Here is a 19,604-nt window from a genome sequence, read left to right as displayed (position 1 = left end):
TAAAAAACAAGAAAGCAAGACCCATATATATGCTGTCTACAAGAGACCCACCTCAGAATGAAAGATACACACAGACTAAAAGTAAAGGGATGGAAAAAGATATTTCATGCAAATGGAAATTTTAAAAAAGCTGGGGTAGCAATGGTCATACCTGACAAAATAGTGTTTATTTTATTTTTTAAATATATTTTTATTGATTTCAGAGAAAGGAAGGAAGAGGGAGAGAGAGAAAGAAACTTCAATGATGAGAGTCATTGATCAGCTGTCTGCCAAACGACCCCCACTGGGGATCAAGCCCACAACCTGAGCATGTGCCGTGAACCAGGAATGGCAATCTGGATCCTAGGTGGAGGCTCAACCGCTGAGCTACACCGGTCGGGCCTGACAAAATAGTTTTTAAAACAAAGGCTATAGTAAGAGACAAGGAAGGATACTACATAATAATAAAAGGAACAATCCAACAAGAGGATATAACGTAAACATTTATGCAGAGCACCTAAATATGTAAAGCAAATCTTGATGGACTTAAAGGGAGAGATAAACAGTAATAGTAGGGGATTTTAACACCCCATTGACATCAATAAATCTTCCAGACAGAAAAGCCAATAGATGTGTCTCTCTCACATCGATGTTTCTTTCTCTCTCCCACCTTCACCCTTCCTTCTACTCTCTCGAAAAATCTATGGGAAAAAATATCCTCACTGCTTGGATGAGGACTGTAATAAAAACACTATAGCAAAACAGTAGATCAATGCAACAGAAAATGCATAAATATATATATTTCATTTATGATATAGGCGGCATTTGTGTGGAGCGGATATTTATCCAATGCTGAAGGGGAAACACTATAAATTTGACTTTCAAATGCATTGGTATTCTATTAGTCCTATCAGAATGTAAACTTATTTGAAAAATAGTGCTGTATTATATTTATTTGAGCTAGAGACTCCTTGTGGCTCCAAGAAACCCCAAATGTTGGGAATCTGGTTTCCAAAATCAACTCAGACTTCTCAGCGGGCATTCAAGGCCTTTCATGATCTGGCCCCCACACTCCAGCCAGTTCAACGTCACGTACTAGATCGCAGAACAGGATTTCCTAACCTACGCTGGATCACTTCTCCGCACTCGCTCAGACGTTCAGCTTCCGTTTCTTTCAAATACCTAAGTGTAAGTCCTACCAAGCTGAGCATTTCCTTGTCGTCGTCACTGCTCATGTCTTCCACAACCTTCCTATATGCGTCTGCCTGCATGCCCACCCCGCCACAATGTGACTACTAGGAAGGCAGGCCCCGTATCTTATTCATCTTTACGTCTTTATATACGTCCTCCTCTTAAAACACTGCTTGGCGCCCAGTCATGGAAAAAAAAACCCTAAACCATAAAAGGGGACGAGTCATTTTCCTTTTCCTAAATAGGTAACTGAAGCGTGAAACGGGCAAAAGTCGCGAGAAAGCTCTCTCCCCGCGTAGGGGCTGGGATTCCACGCGAGTACAGCTCGACGTGGGGAGAAACCCGCTGAACTCCCTGACTCATGCGCATCATCACGCACGTTAGGAACTCGCCCGCAACAAAGACGGAGTCTCCCCGCCCCAATTTCGCTTTCACTCGAGGAGTAGTAACCATCTTTCTCAGGGGCAAGGCCGAGCAGGAAGGTCGCACCCTACCGGCCTCAGACAACGCCAGACGCCTTGAAATCGACGAGAGTCCAATCGGAATAGACGTTTAACCGGAACCTCTTTGCCTCACGACCGGAAGAGGCTGTGCGTAAAGGCGTTGGGGGCGGAAGTGACGGGAAGGTGGTTGTGGGATAGTTGGCGGGTGGTTGAGCAGAGCCCGTCGCCATGTCCGCGGGGAGCGCGACACATCCTGGAGCGGGCGGGTAAAGCTCCGCGGGCGAGGGAATGGCGGCGAGCAGGGGGCCCAGGAGAGGCGGAGGGACCATGGGGAGCTGCGGACGGGGAGAGGGGCCCTTCGGTGGGAAGAGTAGTGTTGGAGGGCCGGGTTGTTGAGAAGGCTGCCGAGCAGGCCTGGGGCCCCTGGAAAAGGCCGGCGAGGACCGGAGCCGGGAGGAAAGCGGGGACTTTTGGAAGTACGAGCCAAGGGGAAGGCGAAAACGAGGTCATGGGGGACAGAGTGAAGTCTTTTGACAGGGATGACGGAAGAGAAAGGAAGCAGATTCTGGGAAAGGTTTGAAAGAAGTGAGGATTTGGGGAAATGCTACAGTAATTGTCTGTGTAAGATGGTAATTTTAAGCTCCGATAGGAGGTTGGAAGGTGTAAAAGGAACATGGTAGAGGGAAAGTGGGGTGCTAAGGCATAGTAAGGGGACAACTGTAAATGAAAGCTTTGAGGGGCCTGTTATTTTTCTTTTATTTATTGTAGGCGCCGCAGCAAATGGGACCAACCAGCTCCAGCCCCCCTTCTCTTCCTCCCGCCGGCGGCCCCCGGTGGGGAGGTTACCAGCAGTGGGGGGAGCCCTGGGGGTACCACAGCTGCTCCCTCTGGAGCCTTAGATGCTGCTGCTGCTGTGGCTGCCAAGATCAATGCCATGCTCATGGCCAAAGGGAAGCTGAAACCAACTCAGAATGCTGCTGAGAAGGTATTTGAAGTTGAAGGGACTCTACTAATTGCAGTTTCAATAGGGGTTACTTTGTAATCCTGTTATCTCACAATTGTATTAAAGGAGAAAACGGGCACAGTAATTTAAAGATCTTTTAGTTTTGGAATGTATCACATATTTTGTCATTTGTTTTTACGAGGCAGTTTTGATTGGATTGATTACATTTATGGACCAAATAGCTTGTTTTGTCCATGTTGATTAAGTTCAGCTTAAGTTTATATAATCATGTAAAGCGGTGATGTAATATGTTTTTTGATATGTGCATATTCCCCAAAGTCAAAAGAGTTCAAATCAAGTGAGCTTTCAAATGTCTCTAATTATATTCTATAGATTCAACTTTTTTAAAATTCTATTTTTCATTTATTGATTTTAGAGAGAGAGGAAGGGGGAGAGAGAGAAACATGTTGTTCCACCTACTTATGCACTCATTGGTTGATTCTTGTATGTGCCCTGACCCGGATGGAACCCACAATCTTAGCGTATCGAGATAGAGTCAACTTTTTAATGACTGCCTAACCAAAGTGCAATTTATGGGTGGTTTTGTTGTTTTCACACAGATTGAGGAAATTCTTTGGTCATTTTATAAAATCCCTGCTATAATTGGAATCTTACAGCTAGAATGGATCTGAACTTAGAAACCTTTAACCTAATTGCATCTTCCTATAGGGTGATGAGTATATAGTGACTGTATTGCCAGAATGCATGCTTTGCACTTTAAAAAAAAAAATTCTTATAACAATTCTATTGAATAAATTATTGTCACCAGTTTACAGATGAGGAAAATTAGGCTCATGAATGTAAAGTAACTTGTTCAGAGTCTGTAAATGGTAGGCACAGATGTCTATTTCAGAGTCACCTCAGGCAATTGGATGAAAGCCTCTAGAGTTGTAGAGTTCAATGTGTTCCAAGGCAGCCCACTCCATTGTAATTATAATTTTAAAAAATTATTTTGGCTTAAACTTGCCATCCTTGATACCTGTGAAGAGATGAGTTCTGTATTTGAAAATGCAATGAATGTGAGGTGATGGATGTGTTAATTAGCATGTTTGTGGTGACTATTTCACAATGTATACATATAGTAAAACATCAAGTTGTACATCTTAAATATATGCAAGTTTTATTTTTTTAATTATACCTCAATAAAGCTGGTAAAAAATAAAATGATATTCTTTGTTAGCCTTCTAATTTATCAGTAGATAACATCAACAGAATGTTTATCAGTAGGCCATAACCTACTGGATACTTAAATATTCAAGTTCTGCAGAACTGGTGAGAACGTTTAGTGACTTGGAAGTTTACCACCCATTGTATATTTATGGTTTGCAAAGATTATGTGAGTCAATTGTCCATTTCTGAGGTCTACAAGGAAATACTAAAAGGACACTGATGAAGAAATACTCCTTGAATATTAAAACTCTAAATACTGATATTAATCATTTAGACTCATTTTTTTCTCTAAAAAGTGATTTTTAAAATGGTAAATGAACTCAGCAGGAGGCAGCATGGTGCATGAATACTGGATTTGGAGTCAGAATACCTAGGTTTAAAACCCAGAATCCCCAGTTACTGGTTGGGTGGCTTTGACAAATGCGCCTCAGTTTCCTCATCTGTAATGGGGTTGGTCATATATACCCATGCAGTCCAGTCCCATAGTCACTAGCCTCATGTGGCTATATAAATTAAAAATAAAATTTAAAGTTTAGTTTCTTGGTCACATTAGCCACATTTCAAGTGCTCAGTAGACATGTGGCTAGTGGCACCCATATTGGACTGCCAGGCAGGAAACACATCATCACAGAAAGTTCTGTTGGACAACACTGATATGTACCTTTAAAGGAGGCCATAAAGATTCAGTGAGATAAGATGTACTGAAGGGGACTAAACAAAGGTAAGGAGATACTGTGTCCATTTAGTTTGCTTTCAGATTTAATAAATGTATCTACTACACAAAGAAATAAACTGTATTTTACCTTCCTTGAACAGATTTGCTAGACATTGATCCAGGGCAGCTAAGGTTGGGGAAGGCTATCCTGATAATAAAATTTTTTCAAATAACACTCAAATCGCACCTATCTGGAGTTGCCTGTAATATAAATTGAGAGAAACCAGCTCAGATTTTAGGATCTTACTTGGCTTGTCACCTATTCTCTTTGTTCTTCTATGAGAGAGTAATGGGGTGGAATGTGAATTAGATATAATTTAAGGGTGTGTGGTTTTTTAATTTATTTTAGGGAGAGGAAGGGAAAGAGAAACATTGATCGGTTGCCTCCTGCACTTGCCCTGGCCAGGGATTGAACCTACAATCTGGGTATGTTCCCTGACTGGGAATTGAACCCACGACCTTTTGGAGTTTGGGACAATGCTCCAACCAAATGAGCCACACTGACCAGGGCCAATTGAAGGGTTTTGACATTGCAAGGATGGAATTAGTTGACTTTGATACGTTGTGACTATAGTGTTGGCACAAAGGCAACTTCCCATTACACAGATGAGATGTAGGAGTTATTGTGCTTTTTGGGTTAAGCTCTACCATGTATTTTACTACATGCATAGCTAGCTAATTGAGCTGTAAAGCATCATGACTTAGCCCTTTAGTTTTTCTTTTGGAGGTACCAGCTTCTAGTCCATAGAGTTTCTGTAATTATGTGGTCATAAAAATGCACACGTGGCCAAGGTAGAGAAATCTGATGGCAGCCTTCAAGTAAATTGATTGTACTTGGTATCATTTTAGTGAGGTTGTTTTTTTTTTGGTTTCATTTATGAAGAATGACCAAGGAGTGTTTCCAAGTATGTTTGCAGGCAGGTAAAGGGAACCGTAAGGAGGTGGAGGGACTTGGGAAGATGTACTTGGAAATTGGGCATTGAAAAGATACTATTTTGTCATATAAACATTTAAATCTGATTTCTCTTTTTGTAGCTTCAGACCCCTGGAAAAGGCCTAACTAGCAGTAAAAGCAAGGATGACCTGGTGGTAGCTGAAGTAGAGATCAATGATGTGCCTCTCACATGTAGGAACTTGCTGACTCGAGGACAAACTCAAGACGAGGTGTGGAGATGTTGGACTTTGGGGAAGGTGGCGGGTGGGTGTGATTTCAGACAAATAAGACTGCTAAATACAGACAGACATGAGTCAGATACTTATTAGTGGATTTGGGTCATAGTCTCCAAAATCAGAGTTGGGTTTGACTTAACTGCAGAGTGACTTAGTGAAGGTAAAGAAAAAGGTAAGCATGTATTCCCTGGGTTGGTCTGAGGAAGAAACAATGGAACTAGATTTTCAGATATCAGAGAGAATTCATTTCTCCCTTATTGGTGGAATGGGTGGATGGGGAAAATCCTGCTACCTGTCATTGAAATCTATCAATTGCCACATTTTAACAGAAAGTTTCCTTTTTAGATCAGCCGACTTAGTGGGGCTGCAGTGTCAACTCGAGGGAGGTTCATGACTACTGAGGAGAAGGCCAAAGTGGGACCAGGGTGTGTATGCATGTCCTGTACTTTGGGGAGGGGCTGGGTATACGACTTACACTAGCTTCATGTTTTTTATTCTTAGGGAGTATGTGTGTTTGATTAGTAGCTTATGCAGTAGCTACTTGGGCTAATAGATGTACATGTATGTATATGTATATATGCTTTATTGTGAATTTGGGACATCTCCAACAGATAGAAGTGTTGCAGTTACTCTCTTTCCTATTGTGCTTTGACTTTTTTATTTCACAATGTTCCATGTTTTCTTAATCCTCACCTGAAGATATTTTTCCACTGCTTTTCAGAGAGAGTGAAGTGGGGGGAGAGAGAAACATTGATGTGAGAGAGACACATTGATTGGTTGCCTCCTGGATGCACCCTGACTGGTACTGGGGATTGAGCCTGCAACCGAGGTGCGTGCCCTTGGCCAGAATTGAACCCAGGACCCCTTAGTCCACGAGCTGACATTAACCACTGAGCCAAGCCAGCTAGGGCAATAAAAATGTATTTTAAAAAAATAAATAATTGTAGTTATTTTTTCACCTACAGCTTTTTATTAACTGTATGGTTATTAATCACTTTCTGCATTATTATAATCAAAATCTGAATCTAAGCCACTTTTACATTTGTAATCTAAAGAGTCTTGGTGTAGGCCTTCAAAGAAATTTATATATATGCCACCATAACTTTGTCCCCATTTAATTTGGATAGCCAAGAGCACATTTGCTTATAACCTATTAGACATCTTAACAGAAAGGAATTCTTTTCTCAAACATTGGGTTATCTCAATTACTGGATACTAATATTTATGAGCCCATTAGAACAGATTTGACCCCTATGTGAGCCAGTTAACTTTAAGCAACCAGAAAAGTTTAATCATTCCTCCACTGTTGAACCATGCTCTTAGAAATTAGCAATAGCCATTTCCATGTACTATGTAGTACCTTTCACTTATTTGGAAGCTTTAAACGTTACAAATTAGTTTTGGTGACTCATTTAGCTCCTTTGGTTATGATCAGTTTGGTATCATCATTTTATATTTCTCTTTATAGGGATCGTCCATTATATCTTCATGTTCAGGGCCAGACACGGGAATTAGTGGACAGTAAGTACTATTTTTGGCTCATGTGTCACTTTTTGTGAAAGACAAAGTACAGGGCTAGTATAATTTATGAACTGCTCATGAATAGACATAGGGGTTTAGAGAGGTTGGGAACCAAACACTTGGGTCACCTATAAAATGGATTGATACTTGAATAGTAGAGTATTGGCTTATGTTTATCACTGAGTACTAGTCAGTTCATTCACTTCTTTGGTATAGTATCTTACTCTCTGTGTTTTTCCCTAGGAGCTGTAAACCGAATCAAAGAAATTATTACCAATGGGGTGGTGAAGGCTGCCACAGGGACAAGTCCAACTTTTAATGGTGCGACTGTCACTGTCTATCATCAACCAGCGCCTATTACGCAGCTGTCTCCAGCTGTTAACCAGAAGCCTCCCTTCCAGTCAGGGGTATGTTTTGTGGAGAGATCATTAACAGCTTTATCATTTCTATAAAAATGATATATGCCAAATAATACAGAAAGTATGAAGAAACAAAATCCTGAAATTCCACCCTGTAAGTTACCCACTATTGATATCCTATTAATGGACCATTTAGGTTTTCAAGATGTAGTGAACATTTGAGCACACAGTTCTTCCAATGTATTCTAGAAAGGGGATTTTGGTAGCTCAAAGAGTGTGCGCGTTGTACATTTGAAGTTAGGGGTTTGAATTTATATTTGTAAACTTGATGGCGACTGGAGGACTAAGAAGGCTGAGTCCGGTGAAGTAGGACTCTGCTGATACAATCCTCCTAGAAAAAAGGGTTGGAGAGAGCAGCCCTTACTGGAGAACATCTCAGGGCTGACTGTACCACCCAACATTCTACTCCAGTTTTATAGGAAACTCTCTTTGCTATAGTTTCTTAACATTTATCAGTCAAGAGGAAGTGGGTATGCTTACTCAGTATTAGATTTTGGGTTTCCACCTCTTAGATAGATGTTGCTGAACAGAGAGGCATTCGTGTTGTAAGTAGGTATGTGGACTGTGGTTCTCATTTAAATTAAGCTACTTGATAGGGTTTACTTTTATGGCCTCTTGATAGAAATTATAGGGGATCCTTATTCTGGAAGTAATTAGAAGTATCTGGAGAATTAAATATTTTATATAATGATTTCCAAGATTAGGGTTTAATTCTCTATTCTCTGTTTAACCAGAGGTATTCTGTTCTTTTACAGATGCATTATGTTCAAGATAAATTATTCGTGGGTCTAGAACATGCTGTGCCCACTTTTAATGTCAAAGAGAAAGTGGAAGGTCCAGGCTGCTCTTACTTGCAGCACATTCAGATTGAAACGGGTGCCAAAGTCTTCCTACGAGGCAAGGGTTCGGGCTGCATTGAGCCAGCATCTGGCCGAGAAGCTTTTGAACCTATGTATATATACATCAGGTATGGATGGAGTCGAGAACGTTTGAGTCCTTGTCAGCTTAGCAGTACAGACAGCAGTGATTCAGAAGGAGTGAAAGAAAAATGGCCTTAATAAGTAGTAACATGAGGAACATAGGTAAACACTGGGAGTAATCACTTTATGGTTAGTTATAAAAAGTTTTAGATTAGGAGGTAGATAACCTTTATATTCAAATCCTTGAGTTTTATACAAGTCTGTAATCCTAAAATGAGCTGTTATGAGCCTATAATAATTTTGACTTAAACCTATCACAATATTTTTAAATGTCTTTTCTTTATATCAAGAAGTGCTATTACTGAGAGAAAGACCAATGAAATAATACTATTTATACCTTAAAGGGCTTATAACATTATTTTGTGTCCCTATTTTGTGGTTTTCAGAAGCTTAGATTTGTGCTACATTGAATATATTAGGTTTAGAAAGCAACATACAGAGTGAAAGCAGAATCCTGTATCCTTTATTTTTCTTCCCTTTGAACCCTTGGTTCTTAATTCTTTGCAGTCATCCCAAACCAGAAGGCCTCGCTGCTGCCAAGAAGCTATGTGAGAATCTCTTGCAAACAGTGAGTTATATTTGTCTGATATTCAGAACAGCTACTGCTATTTTGGACTGTGTTTTAGCTGTTTTTCCCACCTGTATTAGTTTCCTAGGCTGCCACACAAAATTACCACAAACTGGGTGACTTAAAACAGCAGAAATTTATTCTCTTACAGTTCAGGAAGCCAGAAGTCCAGAATCAAGGTGTGGGCAGGGTTGGTTCCTTCTGAAAGCTCTGTGGGAGGATCCATCCCACGCCTGTCTCCTAGCTTCTTGTCATTGCTCATGTCCTTGGCTTGTTTGCCTTGTGTCAGCATACTCCAGTCTGTCTTGATCTTCACCTGGCCTTTTTGCCTGTATCTCTGTGTCTATCTCTTCTTCTAAGGGTGTCAGTCTTTGGATTTAGGACCCAGTCTAGTCCAGTTTGACCTCATCTTAACCTACAAACAAAGACCTTATTTCCAAATAAAGCCATATTCTGAGGTTCCAGGCAGACATGAATTTGGGGGTGGGAGGAGCACTATTCAAACCACTACACCATTGTAGCAACTAACATTGTCTTTAAAGAAGTTACATTCCCATAGCCAGGGGCACAATTGTCATGGAGCTATTTCAGGAGCTATTTCAGTATGGAATTTTGAAATCCATAGTACATTAGTACCATAAAGCATCAGTGTTGTCAGTTATTTAGATTAATACTTTTAACTCCATTCAAGTAATTAGGATGAGCATTCCAAATTCTTCTTTTTTAAAAATTTATTTTAGATAGAAAAAAAACCACATCGATTTGTTGTTCCACTTATTTATACATTCATTGGTTGCTGCTTGTATGTGCCCTGACCTCTGATCAAACCCACAACCTTGGCATATTGGAACAACGCTCTAGCCAGCTGGGCCATTACCAGGCCAGGGCCCCAAATTCTTTTTAATATTAGATTTAGCTAAAGTAAGTGTAGAGCTATAATAGTTTAAAACCATTAGCAATGCCTTTTGGATAATTGCTTATTTGATTATCTATACTTTTTTTAAAAAAAAAAATTTATCTTTATTGTTGAAAGTATTACAGATGTCCCTTTTTTCTCTCAATTCTTTCTATTTTGTAAACAAATAACCAAAAGTTAAACCATAGGGCTGTTTTTATAGCGCCTAAAAGAAATTAGGTTTGGGGGTTGAATATATTCAACCTTGTGTTATTTCATGTTTAAGGGTGCTCTTTGGGATGCTATTGTTTTCTTTGCCTTTGTGAAGTAACCTGACTGACCAATCCTGTTCCAGAGAACTTCCCTGACCATTCCCCTTATTTTTTCTTTGTTGTTACTTGAAGTTATGGACTTTAGTAAGATGCTTATAGTGAAAAACTGGAGGGAGGAAGCACTAAACATTTATTAAACATAAGCTCCTTGGGGACAGAGTCATTCACTCAGTAAATAAAAGAATAAAGAAGTCAAAATTTGATTGAAACATCAGTGGAAACACTTTAATTCCTAATTTTTTTGGTTTTCAAATTGTATAATTAGACCCCTTATAATAGTCAATAAATTAGGACTGTCCCATCTGTGTTTTTCCTTCTCTTACAGGTTCATGCTGAATACTCTAGATTTGTGAATCAGATTAATACTGCTGTACCTTTACCAGGTGTGTATGTCTTAAAGTGTTTAAAAAATACTTTGCTAGTGATATTTATGAATAAAATAATGATACTCGAGGCTAGACTGTGCCAGGGCACTAATAGTGTTCCCTTCAACTTGGTAATTTGGAAAGCCATTTGAAGCTCAGTAGTTTTCTTCCCTAGAGATTAAGTTTAATATTCAGCTAAAATGTCTCATTCTGCTGCAGCTGATTAAACACTTTTTTTCTTCCCCTTCAGGCTATACACAACCCTCTGCTATAAGTAGTGTCCCTCCTCAACCACCATATTATCCATCCAATGGCTATCAGTCTGGTTACCCTGTTGTTCCCCCTCCTCAGCAGCCAATTCAGCCTCCCTATGGAGTTCCAAGCATAGTGCCACCAGCTGTTTCATTGGCACCGGGAGTTTTGCCAGCATTACCTACTGGAGTCCCACCTGTGCCAACACAATACCCGATAACACAAGTGCAGCCTCCAGCTAGCACTGGACAGGTAAGATGCCAGAATATGAAACATGATACCATTGAATTAGGAAAAATGGGCCAGTGAAGGGGTGGAAAGATGGTGATTTTATTTAGAAAATCATATGTAATGTGGGATACTGTTTTCCTGTTATCTTTTAAATTTTTTAAATTGATTTAGAGAGAGAGAAACATTGATCTTGTTGGTTGATTTTTTATTTTTATTTTTAATCTTTATTGATTTCAGAGAGAGGAAGGGGGGGGCGATAGAAACATCAATGATGAGAAAGTCATCATTGATCACCTGCCTCCTGCATGCCCCCGACTGGGGATCGATCCTGCAACCTGGGCATGTGCCCTGACTGGGAATCGAACCTCGATCTCCTGGATCCTAGTTCGATGCTCAACTGATGAGCCATGCCCAGCCGGGCATATTGGTTGATTCTTGTATGTGCCTTAACCGGGGATCAAATCCACAACCTTGGCATATCGGGACAACACTCTAACCAACTCAGCTACCTGGCCAGGGCCCTGTTATCTTCTTGCCAACAAACTACCTGAATGCTTTTGAATAGTGTGTATGTGTGTGGATTCATCCTGAAGTTCACAGTTTCATGAATCTTGCCACTTTATAGTTGTTTAGAGCAGGAGTTGGCAAACTTTCTACAAAGGGCCTGATGGTAAATATATCTTAGGTTTTGTAGGCTAGTGGTCTCTGTCACAACTACTGCAACCCTGCTATTGTAGCTCAAAAGCAGCTGCCGACAATACCAAACAAACACACATGTAAACATGCATGTCTGTGTGCCAGTCACACCTAATTGACAAAAATAGGTAGCAGGCCAGAATCATAGTGTGCCATATTGTGGGCCATCATGTGCCTGCACCTGGCTTTACAGTGTTTAAAAAAGTCCAAGGAACAGGGGGCTGGCCTGTACTACACCTCTACATGATAGGAATGGGATTACCAACCTAAGAAATATACCACATACAGGTCTTTGTCAACCAAGATATATTCCGAACCTAAGGATTATAAGTGCTGATATCTATTTCTCAAACTGTAAGAAACCAGAATTTTAGGAAATGAGTAGGCAGCTAGCTAATTTAGATAAATTATATACAATCCTCCTTAGAGGCAGGGGAAAGACTAATGAGAGGGCATGGTATTGGATTTATGGTGGGCCCTTCTCTGTGGGCCCCTCATAGTGTACCCATGCTAGAGTAAATTGCTGCCTCGAACCATTGCCCAGCCTCCTTACCTGTGAGCTGGTAGCACTGAAGGGGGTTGTACAGTATGAGACAAAAAAGGACTTCTGGACTAAATTCCGTTGTGGTCCCTAGTCATAATTATTTTACTTTTTGTATTTAGGCAGGGAGAGCTTTATAGTTCTCCATCAGAAATAGGCAGGATTCATCATGCTTTCCCATTTTTGAGCTGTGTGATATTGGGATATAATATAACCTATCCAGGCTTTGGTTTTCTTTCTGTATAGAATGGGCATAGCTCTGGCCTGTGTGGCTCAGTTGGTTGGAGTGTCGTCCTGTGCACCAAAAGGTAGTTGATGTGATTCCCAGTCAGGGTTCCTACGAGAGGCAGCCAATCAATGTTTCTCACATTGATGTTTCTCTCTCCCTCTCCCTTCCTCTCTCGCTTAAAAAGAAAATCAATAAAAATGAGCATAATGATAATATCTCGGGGGGGGGGGGGGGCAAGGATTAAGTAAGATGCTCCAAGCAGTCAGTAAATATTAGCCATTTGTTATTCATAAGTGTTTTCCTCTGATAAGTTCTTATTTAATATATACTATCTTTTGACGACACCTTAATCCTTTTTGGAACAGCCTCTCAAAAGATTAGGCAGACTTGATCTGGACATAACAACAAATAAATGAAGTTGCCTTTGCCACAAGCATTAGCAAAATTTATGATCCAGAAAGAACTAGTCACATTGATTGAAGGGCTTTAAGTAAGAGTGTTCTTGCTTAATAACTTCTAAAACTAAGTAAATGGCTGGAGTCTTTTGTTTGTTAATTGTCCTGTTTGCTACTGATAGCTCAAATGCACAACAGGTTTTTCCTGAGAGTTCAAAGCTGTAGAGATGATCAATTTCATGTTTCCTTACCAGGAAGGTGGGAAGGCTAGGTGATACTAATTTGTTAGCAAATTATACGTGAAGGAAAGGAAACTAAAGACCAGAAGGCGAACGATTCATGTGCTACATATTGATCATTAAAGTATAGTTATTGTTTCATTGTTGGCTTCTTCATTAGTTGGGGATTCTCACACTTTTCCCCCTTGGTTTGTTTTGGTCCCAGAGTCCGATGAGTGGACCTTTTATTCCTGCTACTCCTGTCAAAACTGCCTTGCCTGCTGGGCCCCAGCCCCCACCCCAGCCCCAACCCCAGCCCCAGCCCCAGCCCCCACTCCCAACTCAACCCCAGGCACAGAAGAGGAGATTCACAGAGGAGCTGCCGGATGAACGAGAATCTGGACTTCTTGGATACCAGGTTAAATAAAATACCCTGTCTTACTTTCCTCATCTTACCCTATATTCTCCCTTTAAATAAAGATAAATTCACATCTATATCAACTGTCCTCCCAGTACTAGGATTTCTGCTTTCTGGAATCTGTTTAGATTAGGTTTTTATCCTTGGGGGATTAATTTAAAGCAAGAGTGATTCCTTCTGAGTGGGTTTTGTTTTGGGGCATACAAAGCTTTCCACCTAGGGAGGTCTCTAAATAGCATCTGGAAGGAGTTCTGTAGATTTGTGGACTTCTCCTATTCATACTCTTGGAAGCCTCTGGTAGTTCTTACTTCCCTGTACATCTCACTGAGAGCTCATTCTACCAATATGTGGTTTATATTTAAAACCTTGGCTTTTGGTTTAGGATTCCCTTTTCCTCCCCCTAAAAAAGAAGATGATTTTTTTTCTCTCCAGTGCCCCCCCCCAAAAAGTGTCAGAAATGCAGTGAATCTGTGCATACACATAATTATGAAGTCACTCACTAAAGAGGGTTTTTTTAAAGATTATTAAAATACGTGGTTTGGGTGCATTTTTGTTTTATCAGGAGAAGCACCTTTACTTTTTGCCAGGATTCTTGAAGCATTCTTTTGAAACAAACTTTGAAGTATTTTTATAGTTTATAACTAGGTTTATACAAAGCAGTTAAGTTATGGATAGTTGAAAACAGACATAGCATAATGAACATAATGTCCCTGACCGGCCATTCCAACAGAGACAAATAATCTCTGCTTTGACTATAGTTATGCTCCAAATCCCAAGGAGCTTTGTAGTGCAGCTTACTGCAATTTATCAGAAAGATGAGGCACTTGACAGTTACATTAAGGAGCTAAAGTCAATACAGCAGTTGTAGATTTGCTAATGCCACTGTATTTTTCTGCTCATAGCATGGACCCATTCATATGACTAATTTAGGTACAGGCTTCTCCAGTCAGAATGAGATTGAAGGTGCAGGATCGAAGCCGGCAAGTTCCTCAGGCAAAGAGCGAGAGAGGGACAGGTAAGTTAGTTGGTAATACGTAATAATATATTCATGTCATTTGTACCGTTAGTGTAAATAATGACCATTGCTATGAGCTTCCATGTTCTAAAACTGGAATTAGCCCGGCCGGGCGTGGCTCAGCAGTTGAGTGTTGACCTAGGATCTAGGCGACCGGGGTTCGATTTCCGGTCTGGACACATGCCTGGGTTGCGGGCTCGATCCCCAGTCGGGGGCGTGCAGGGGCCAACCGATCAATGACTCTCTCATTATTGATGTTTCTGTGTCTCTCTTTCCTTTCCTCTCTCTAAAATCAATAAAGATATATTTAAAAAACAAAACAAAACTGGAATTAAACCACTTGGATAAACAAACTTCATGGAGAGTACAATGATATGACTTCCCCAGTCTTAGTAGCAGTGGTACTTAGCTTTGAATAACTCAGTGCTTGCCTATTCAGGCATCTTCCTTTACTTTCATTGTCTGCATCTTACTGTTTTTTTTTTAAGAGGAGGCAGTAGTTATGTAGTCAAGCCATTTTTTCTACTTAAAATCAGAGTACCATGGATGGAGGAACTTGAACCTGGGGCCCAGCCTGCTGTCCAGTGCTTGAATTCTCCCTATAATAATAATAATATAGGAGAAAGCTCACTTCCCACTACAGTTCCTTCTGTTTTTGGCATGGCCTGGCTATGTAGACAAAGCCTCATAATCGTACAACTTGAAAATAGCTTAAAGCTTGAAATTAATGGTGAATATGAACTTGAAAGATTATCTGCAGACTATATTGTTATTCCACTTAACCTACTGGAGAATTTAAAATTGATTGTCTAAAAGAGTGTTTCTGTTTATTTAACAGGCAGTTGATGCCTCCACCAGCCTTTCCAGTGACTGGAATAAAAACGGAGTCTGATGAAAGGAATGGATCTGGGACCTTAACAGGGAGCCATGGTGAGTAAGGTATAACTGGGGGACTAAGGGAGTGGTTAAGACTGGTCTTGAGCTATTAGTTTTCTAACCTGATATTCATTCAGGTGTGATACATTTAGGTGTTTTATCCAGCCTCTATAATCTAATGAGAATACTTTTTTTTTTTATTCATACGGACAGCATATAGTTACACAACCTTTTATTTTCAACCGACGTGTGTCTAGAAAAAAAGAGTCAGTCGACTTATATTTTATACATAACATCAGTGACATTAAAACCCTAGGAAATACTAATGATTGGTAGGTCATTTCAAAATTTTGTTGCCTTATTGTCTTAAATACTTGGAGATAATCTGATACAGACTTAATTAAAGATTGATACTTTTTTGTTGGGAACTGAGCCGTCTCCCCTCTTAGCTCTGTTGGTTGGGAATGATCAGCCTGTGGCTGTTATAAAAAATGTTGCTTCTTAGTATCCCAGAACTCTCTAACTCCTGCAGAGGTACATGGGATCATTTTTGTTTCTTGCCTGTAGTCATCATAAAAATGAACAGAAGAAAATAAATTTTTTTCTTTTCTTCTTTTCTTTAAACTCTTTAAAAGGTGAAATGTCAGCCTCCGGAGACTCACTTGCTAACTCCTTTTTTCTTTTCTTTTTTTTTCTTTTTTTTTTTTGTGTGTGTGTGTTTCTTTTTTCTTTCTCTGTTTTCTTACATGGTTCTGGTGGATTCACATTTGCTGCTGCTGGTGCTGTTTTTCGTGTGACCTTCAACGCTTTTGGGTGACCACCGACCCTGTGACTTCAAAATGGTGTCCAACTAACCACTTAAAATTAACATCTTTTTTTTTTTAATTAACGAATTTATGGTATTATCTTTTTTTCTTGTCGGGGAACGGGGTTTGGGTGGTTCTTCTCTGTTCTAGACTATCCAGCCAAGAAGATGAAAACTACGGAGAAGGGGTTCGGTCTAGTGGCTTACGCTGCAGATTCGTCGGATGAAGAGGAGGAACACGGAGGTCATAAAAATGCAAGTAGTTTTCCACAGGGCTGGAGTTTGGGATATCAATACCCATCATCGCAACCTCGAGCTAAACAACAGATGCCGTTCTGGATGGCCCCGTAGGAAACAGTGGAACAGAGTTTTGACCCTCGGTGACTCTTCTTTAGCAATAATGCATGCATTTGATTTAACAAGACTTTGGCCTGTACTGGGAACCATCATGGACCTTTGCAGAAGTTAGAGGTGCAGCATCTTCTTTCTTAAAAGGGTTTCATTCTTTTTTAAAATACCCTTTTTTCTTCAGTGGCATAGCATCTGTTAAAATTTACGTAGGATCACAAATTTGTCTCAGACCCTTTTTTTTAAACACTTGGTGAAATGTGCATCCCATTGGGGTCATTCCAGTGTACATTTGACCTGGTCTGGCCTTTCCAAATGAATAGCCCCTATTCGGACGTAGACAGTTTTATTTGTATTTTACTACTGTTTGGTCAATTTTGATAATAACTTGTTACAAACCAAGCCTTACTGTTTATTAGTGGGAAAATGATTTTAAGACCATCCTGTCCTTTCAGTACTACATTTACGAATTCCTAATCCCTATTCCATTTTTGGATTCTTTCTGTTTTGGAAAGTGCGATTTTACTAATTTAAAATTGTAAGATATAGCTGGATCCTGGGTAGGAAAATGAAGTTATTTTTTTCATTGTGTCTTTTTTGGGGGATGATCCAAAGCTGGCACCTTCAGGCACACTTGTCTCAGATAGCCATTGCTGTTTTTATTGCTCTTCTAAGCTCTTGTCTTCAACTGGGTCAGAGAAAACTCATTGATCAAAAGCTGGTGCGAATTTATCATAGAAATGAAACACAGTGGTCTGTCTCTCTCAGAACTGGTTGCAGCTAAAATAGAGAGATTTGACTGCTCACAATAGGATGGTGGACTTAGTGACTGAAATTACAGCTGTCCTTTTTCTTGGCATTACAGGTTTTGCCAAAAGAACTTTTTTGTATCAAATACTGATGTGTGAAAGTGAAGGAGCTAGTCTGCTGAATCAGTAGTTTGAGATACTGAACTGTCATTTTTGCACATTTGAATACGTTGCAGGCTGGCTTTGTATAAACTTATCCTCTGGTTTCCTATATGTTGTAAATACTTAGACCATAATGTCATTATAAATAAATGTATAAATATTGTGCTTGTGGTTTCTCTGTTCTTTATTCCACAACCCATCCATACATTAAAATTCATAAACTTAACAACTCATAGCACAATGACATTCTAACCCCTCCAGAAAAATACATACATGGACCCAAAAGTTTGCATACAGTTCTATGAATTTTATGACTTTCCAAAGTAAACCCTTAGGAGTCCAGATGAAAATGTAAAGGGCTATATGCTGAATGTTTTTCATTTTCATATTTTAGCCCTCCTTTATTAAACCTGGTTAAAGGGACCGAGTGAATGAAACACTTTTTTATTTTTTTATTTTTATTGATTTCAGAGAGAGAGGAAGGGAGAGGGAAAGAGAGAGAGAAACATAAATGATGCCCGGCCGGGCGTGGCTCAGCGGTTGAGCATCGACCTAGGATCCAGGCGATAAGGGTTCGATTCCTGGTCAGGGCACATGCCCAGGTTGTGGGCTTGATCAATGACTCTCTCATCATTGATGTTTCTACCTCTCTCTCTCCCTCTCCTTTCCTCTCTCTGAACAGTCAATAAAGATATATTTAAAAAAAAAAAGAAAAGAAGAAACATCAATGATGAGAGTCATTGATTGGCTGCCTCCTGCGTCCCCCTGCTGATGATGGAGCCCTCAACCCAGGCATGTGCCCTAACCAGGAATTGAACCTCAATCTTTTGGACCTTAGTGCTGAACCCCTGAGCCAGGCTGGCCAGGCTGAATGAAACACTTTTAAAGAAAATGCAAATTATTCTTGGAAAAACTAAAAAAGGAAGTAGGGTGAGCAGCAGTTTCAACAGAAAGATTTCCTGGTGCGAAGTTTCTCCAGTACCTGTACCTGAAGAGTATTAATGTCATTTATTTCCATATTCAATTCAAGGCGACCTGAAAATTCAAATTTGACTTCCTATTGGAGGGTAGTTCATTTGTTTAAACAAAAATTATTTTAATAGGTTTCATTTACATATGTAAATCTAGGAGATTGAGGTTTGATTCCCGTTCAGGGCATATGCCTGGGTTGCAGGCTCGAGCCCCAGTAGGGGGTGTGCAGGAGGTGGCCGACCAATGACTCATCATTCATGTTTCTACCTCCGTCTCTCTTTGAAATCAATAGATATATTTAAAATGTGTGTGTGTAGAACTCAGGCCCTGGCCAGGTAGCTCAGTTACTTAGAATGTCCAGATATGCCAAGGTTGTGGATTCAATCTCCAGTCAGGGCACATACAAGAATCAACCAATGAATGCATAAATAAGTGAAACAATAAATCGACATTTCTCTATGTCCCTCTAAAATCAAAATACAGAACTCCAGCAATTTTCAACTGGTGTGCTAGTGTGCAGCAAGAATTTTTAAAACATGCAATAGCTCACTAATCAGAGGCACTGACCTCTTTTGCCTTAGATTGTCAAAATGGCAACAGCTAAGAATAGCCATCTGATGTGAACTTATCAAAATTAATACATATTTTGTCATTAGCAAAAATAGTTTTTGGTGTGCCGCAGAATTTCAGTAATTTAAGTGTGCCATGAGCTGAAAATTGCTTGAGTAGAACATCTGGTCTTTAAGACTTGATGCACTGTTTTCTGGAGCGAAAATCAGTTATTCCTCTGGGGAAATTTGCTTTTTCTGCTCTTACAGGGTAAGCTTGATCTCTGTTTCGGGGGAGGATTTGGTGGATGTCCATTTCCTGTTAACCCTTACATTTGGCCAAACTAGTTTATCACAAGCAGCAGACAGACCCTAATAGTTACTCACGTTAGAGGTCG

At 40.0% G+C, this 19,604-nt stretch overlaps 1 protein-coding gene and 2 non-coding genes across 4 annotated transcripts; all 3 read left to right on the top strand.

Moving 5' to 3' along the window:
* The first annotated feature begins 1,828 nt into the window (after nt 1-1,828).
* KHDC4 (KH domain containing 4, pre-mRNA splicing factor) lies at nt 1,829-17,851 on the top strand. 2 transcript variants are annotated; one of them, XM_087828119.1, is made up of 14 exons: nt 1,829-1,879; nt 2,382-2,598; nt 5,537-5,665; nt 6,017-6,096; nt 7,140-7,192; nt 7,436-7,599; nt 8,367-8,578; nt 9,099-9,159; nt 10,712-10,769; nt 11,002-11,255; nt 13,540-13,731; nt 14,634-14,746; nt 15,585-15,676; nt 16,579-17,851. In XM_087828119.1, the coding sequence occupies exons 1-14, from the start codon at nt 1,842-1,844 to the stop codon at nt 16,776-16,778; spliced, it is 1,863 nt and encodes a 620-aa protein (XP_087684245.1). In that variant the 5' UTR covers nt 1,829-1,841; the 3' UTR covers nt 16,779-17,851. The 2 variants fall into 2 exon arrangements, with proteins under 2 accessions (XP_087684245.1, XP_087684246.1); XM_087828120.1 differs by lacking the exon at nt 16,579-17,851 and having other exon boundaries at nt 14,662-14,746; nt 15,585-15,673.
* On the top strand, nt 7,886-8,014 carry LOC148090893 (small Cajal body-specific RNA 4). The gene has a single exon (XR_015716138.1).
* LOC148090892 (small nucleolar RNA SNORA42/SNORA80 family) lies at nt 12,383-12,519 on the top strand. The gene has a single exon (XR_015716139.1). It is a non-coding gene; the product is annotated as a small nucleolar RNA SNORA42/SNORA80 family (small nucleolar RNA).
* Nucleotides 17,852-19,604: the final 1,753 nt, after the last annotated feature.

This window comes from Miniopterus natalensis, chromosome 19 (assembly GCF_054644295.1).
Source record: "Miniopterus natalensis isolate mMinNat1 chromosome 19, mMinNat1.hap1, whole genome shotgun sequence".
Classification (NCBI taxonomy): Eukaryota; Metazoa; Chordata; class Mammalia; order Chiroptera; family Miniopteridae; genus Miniopterus; species Miniopterus natalensis.
Note: the sequence above shows the minus strand (reverse complement) of the source record. Positions and strands in the feature narration are given on the sequence as shown.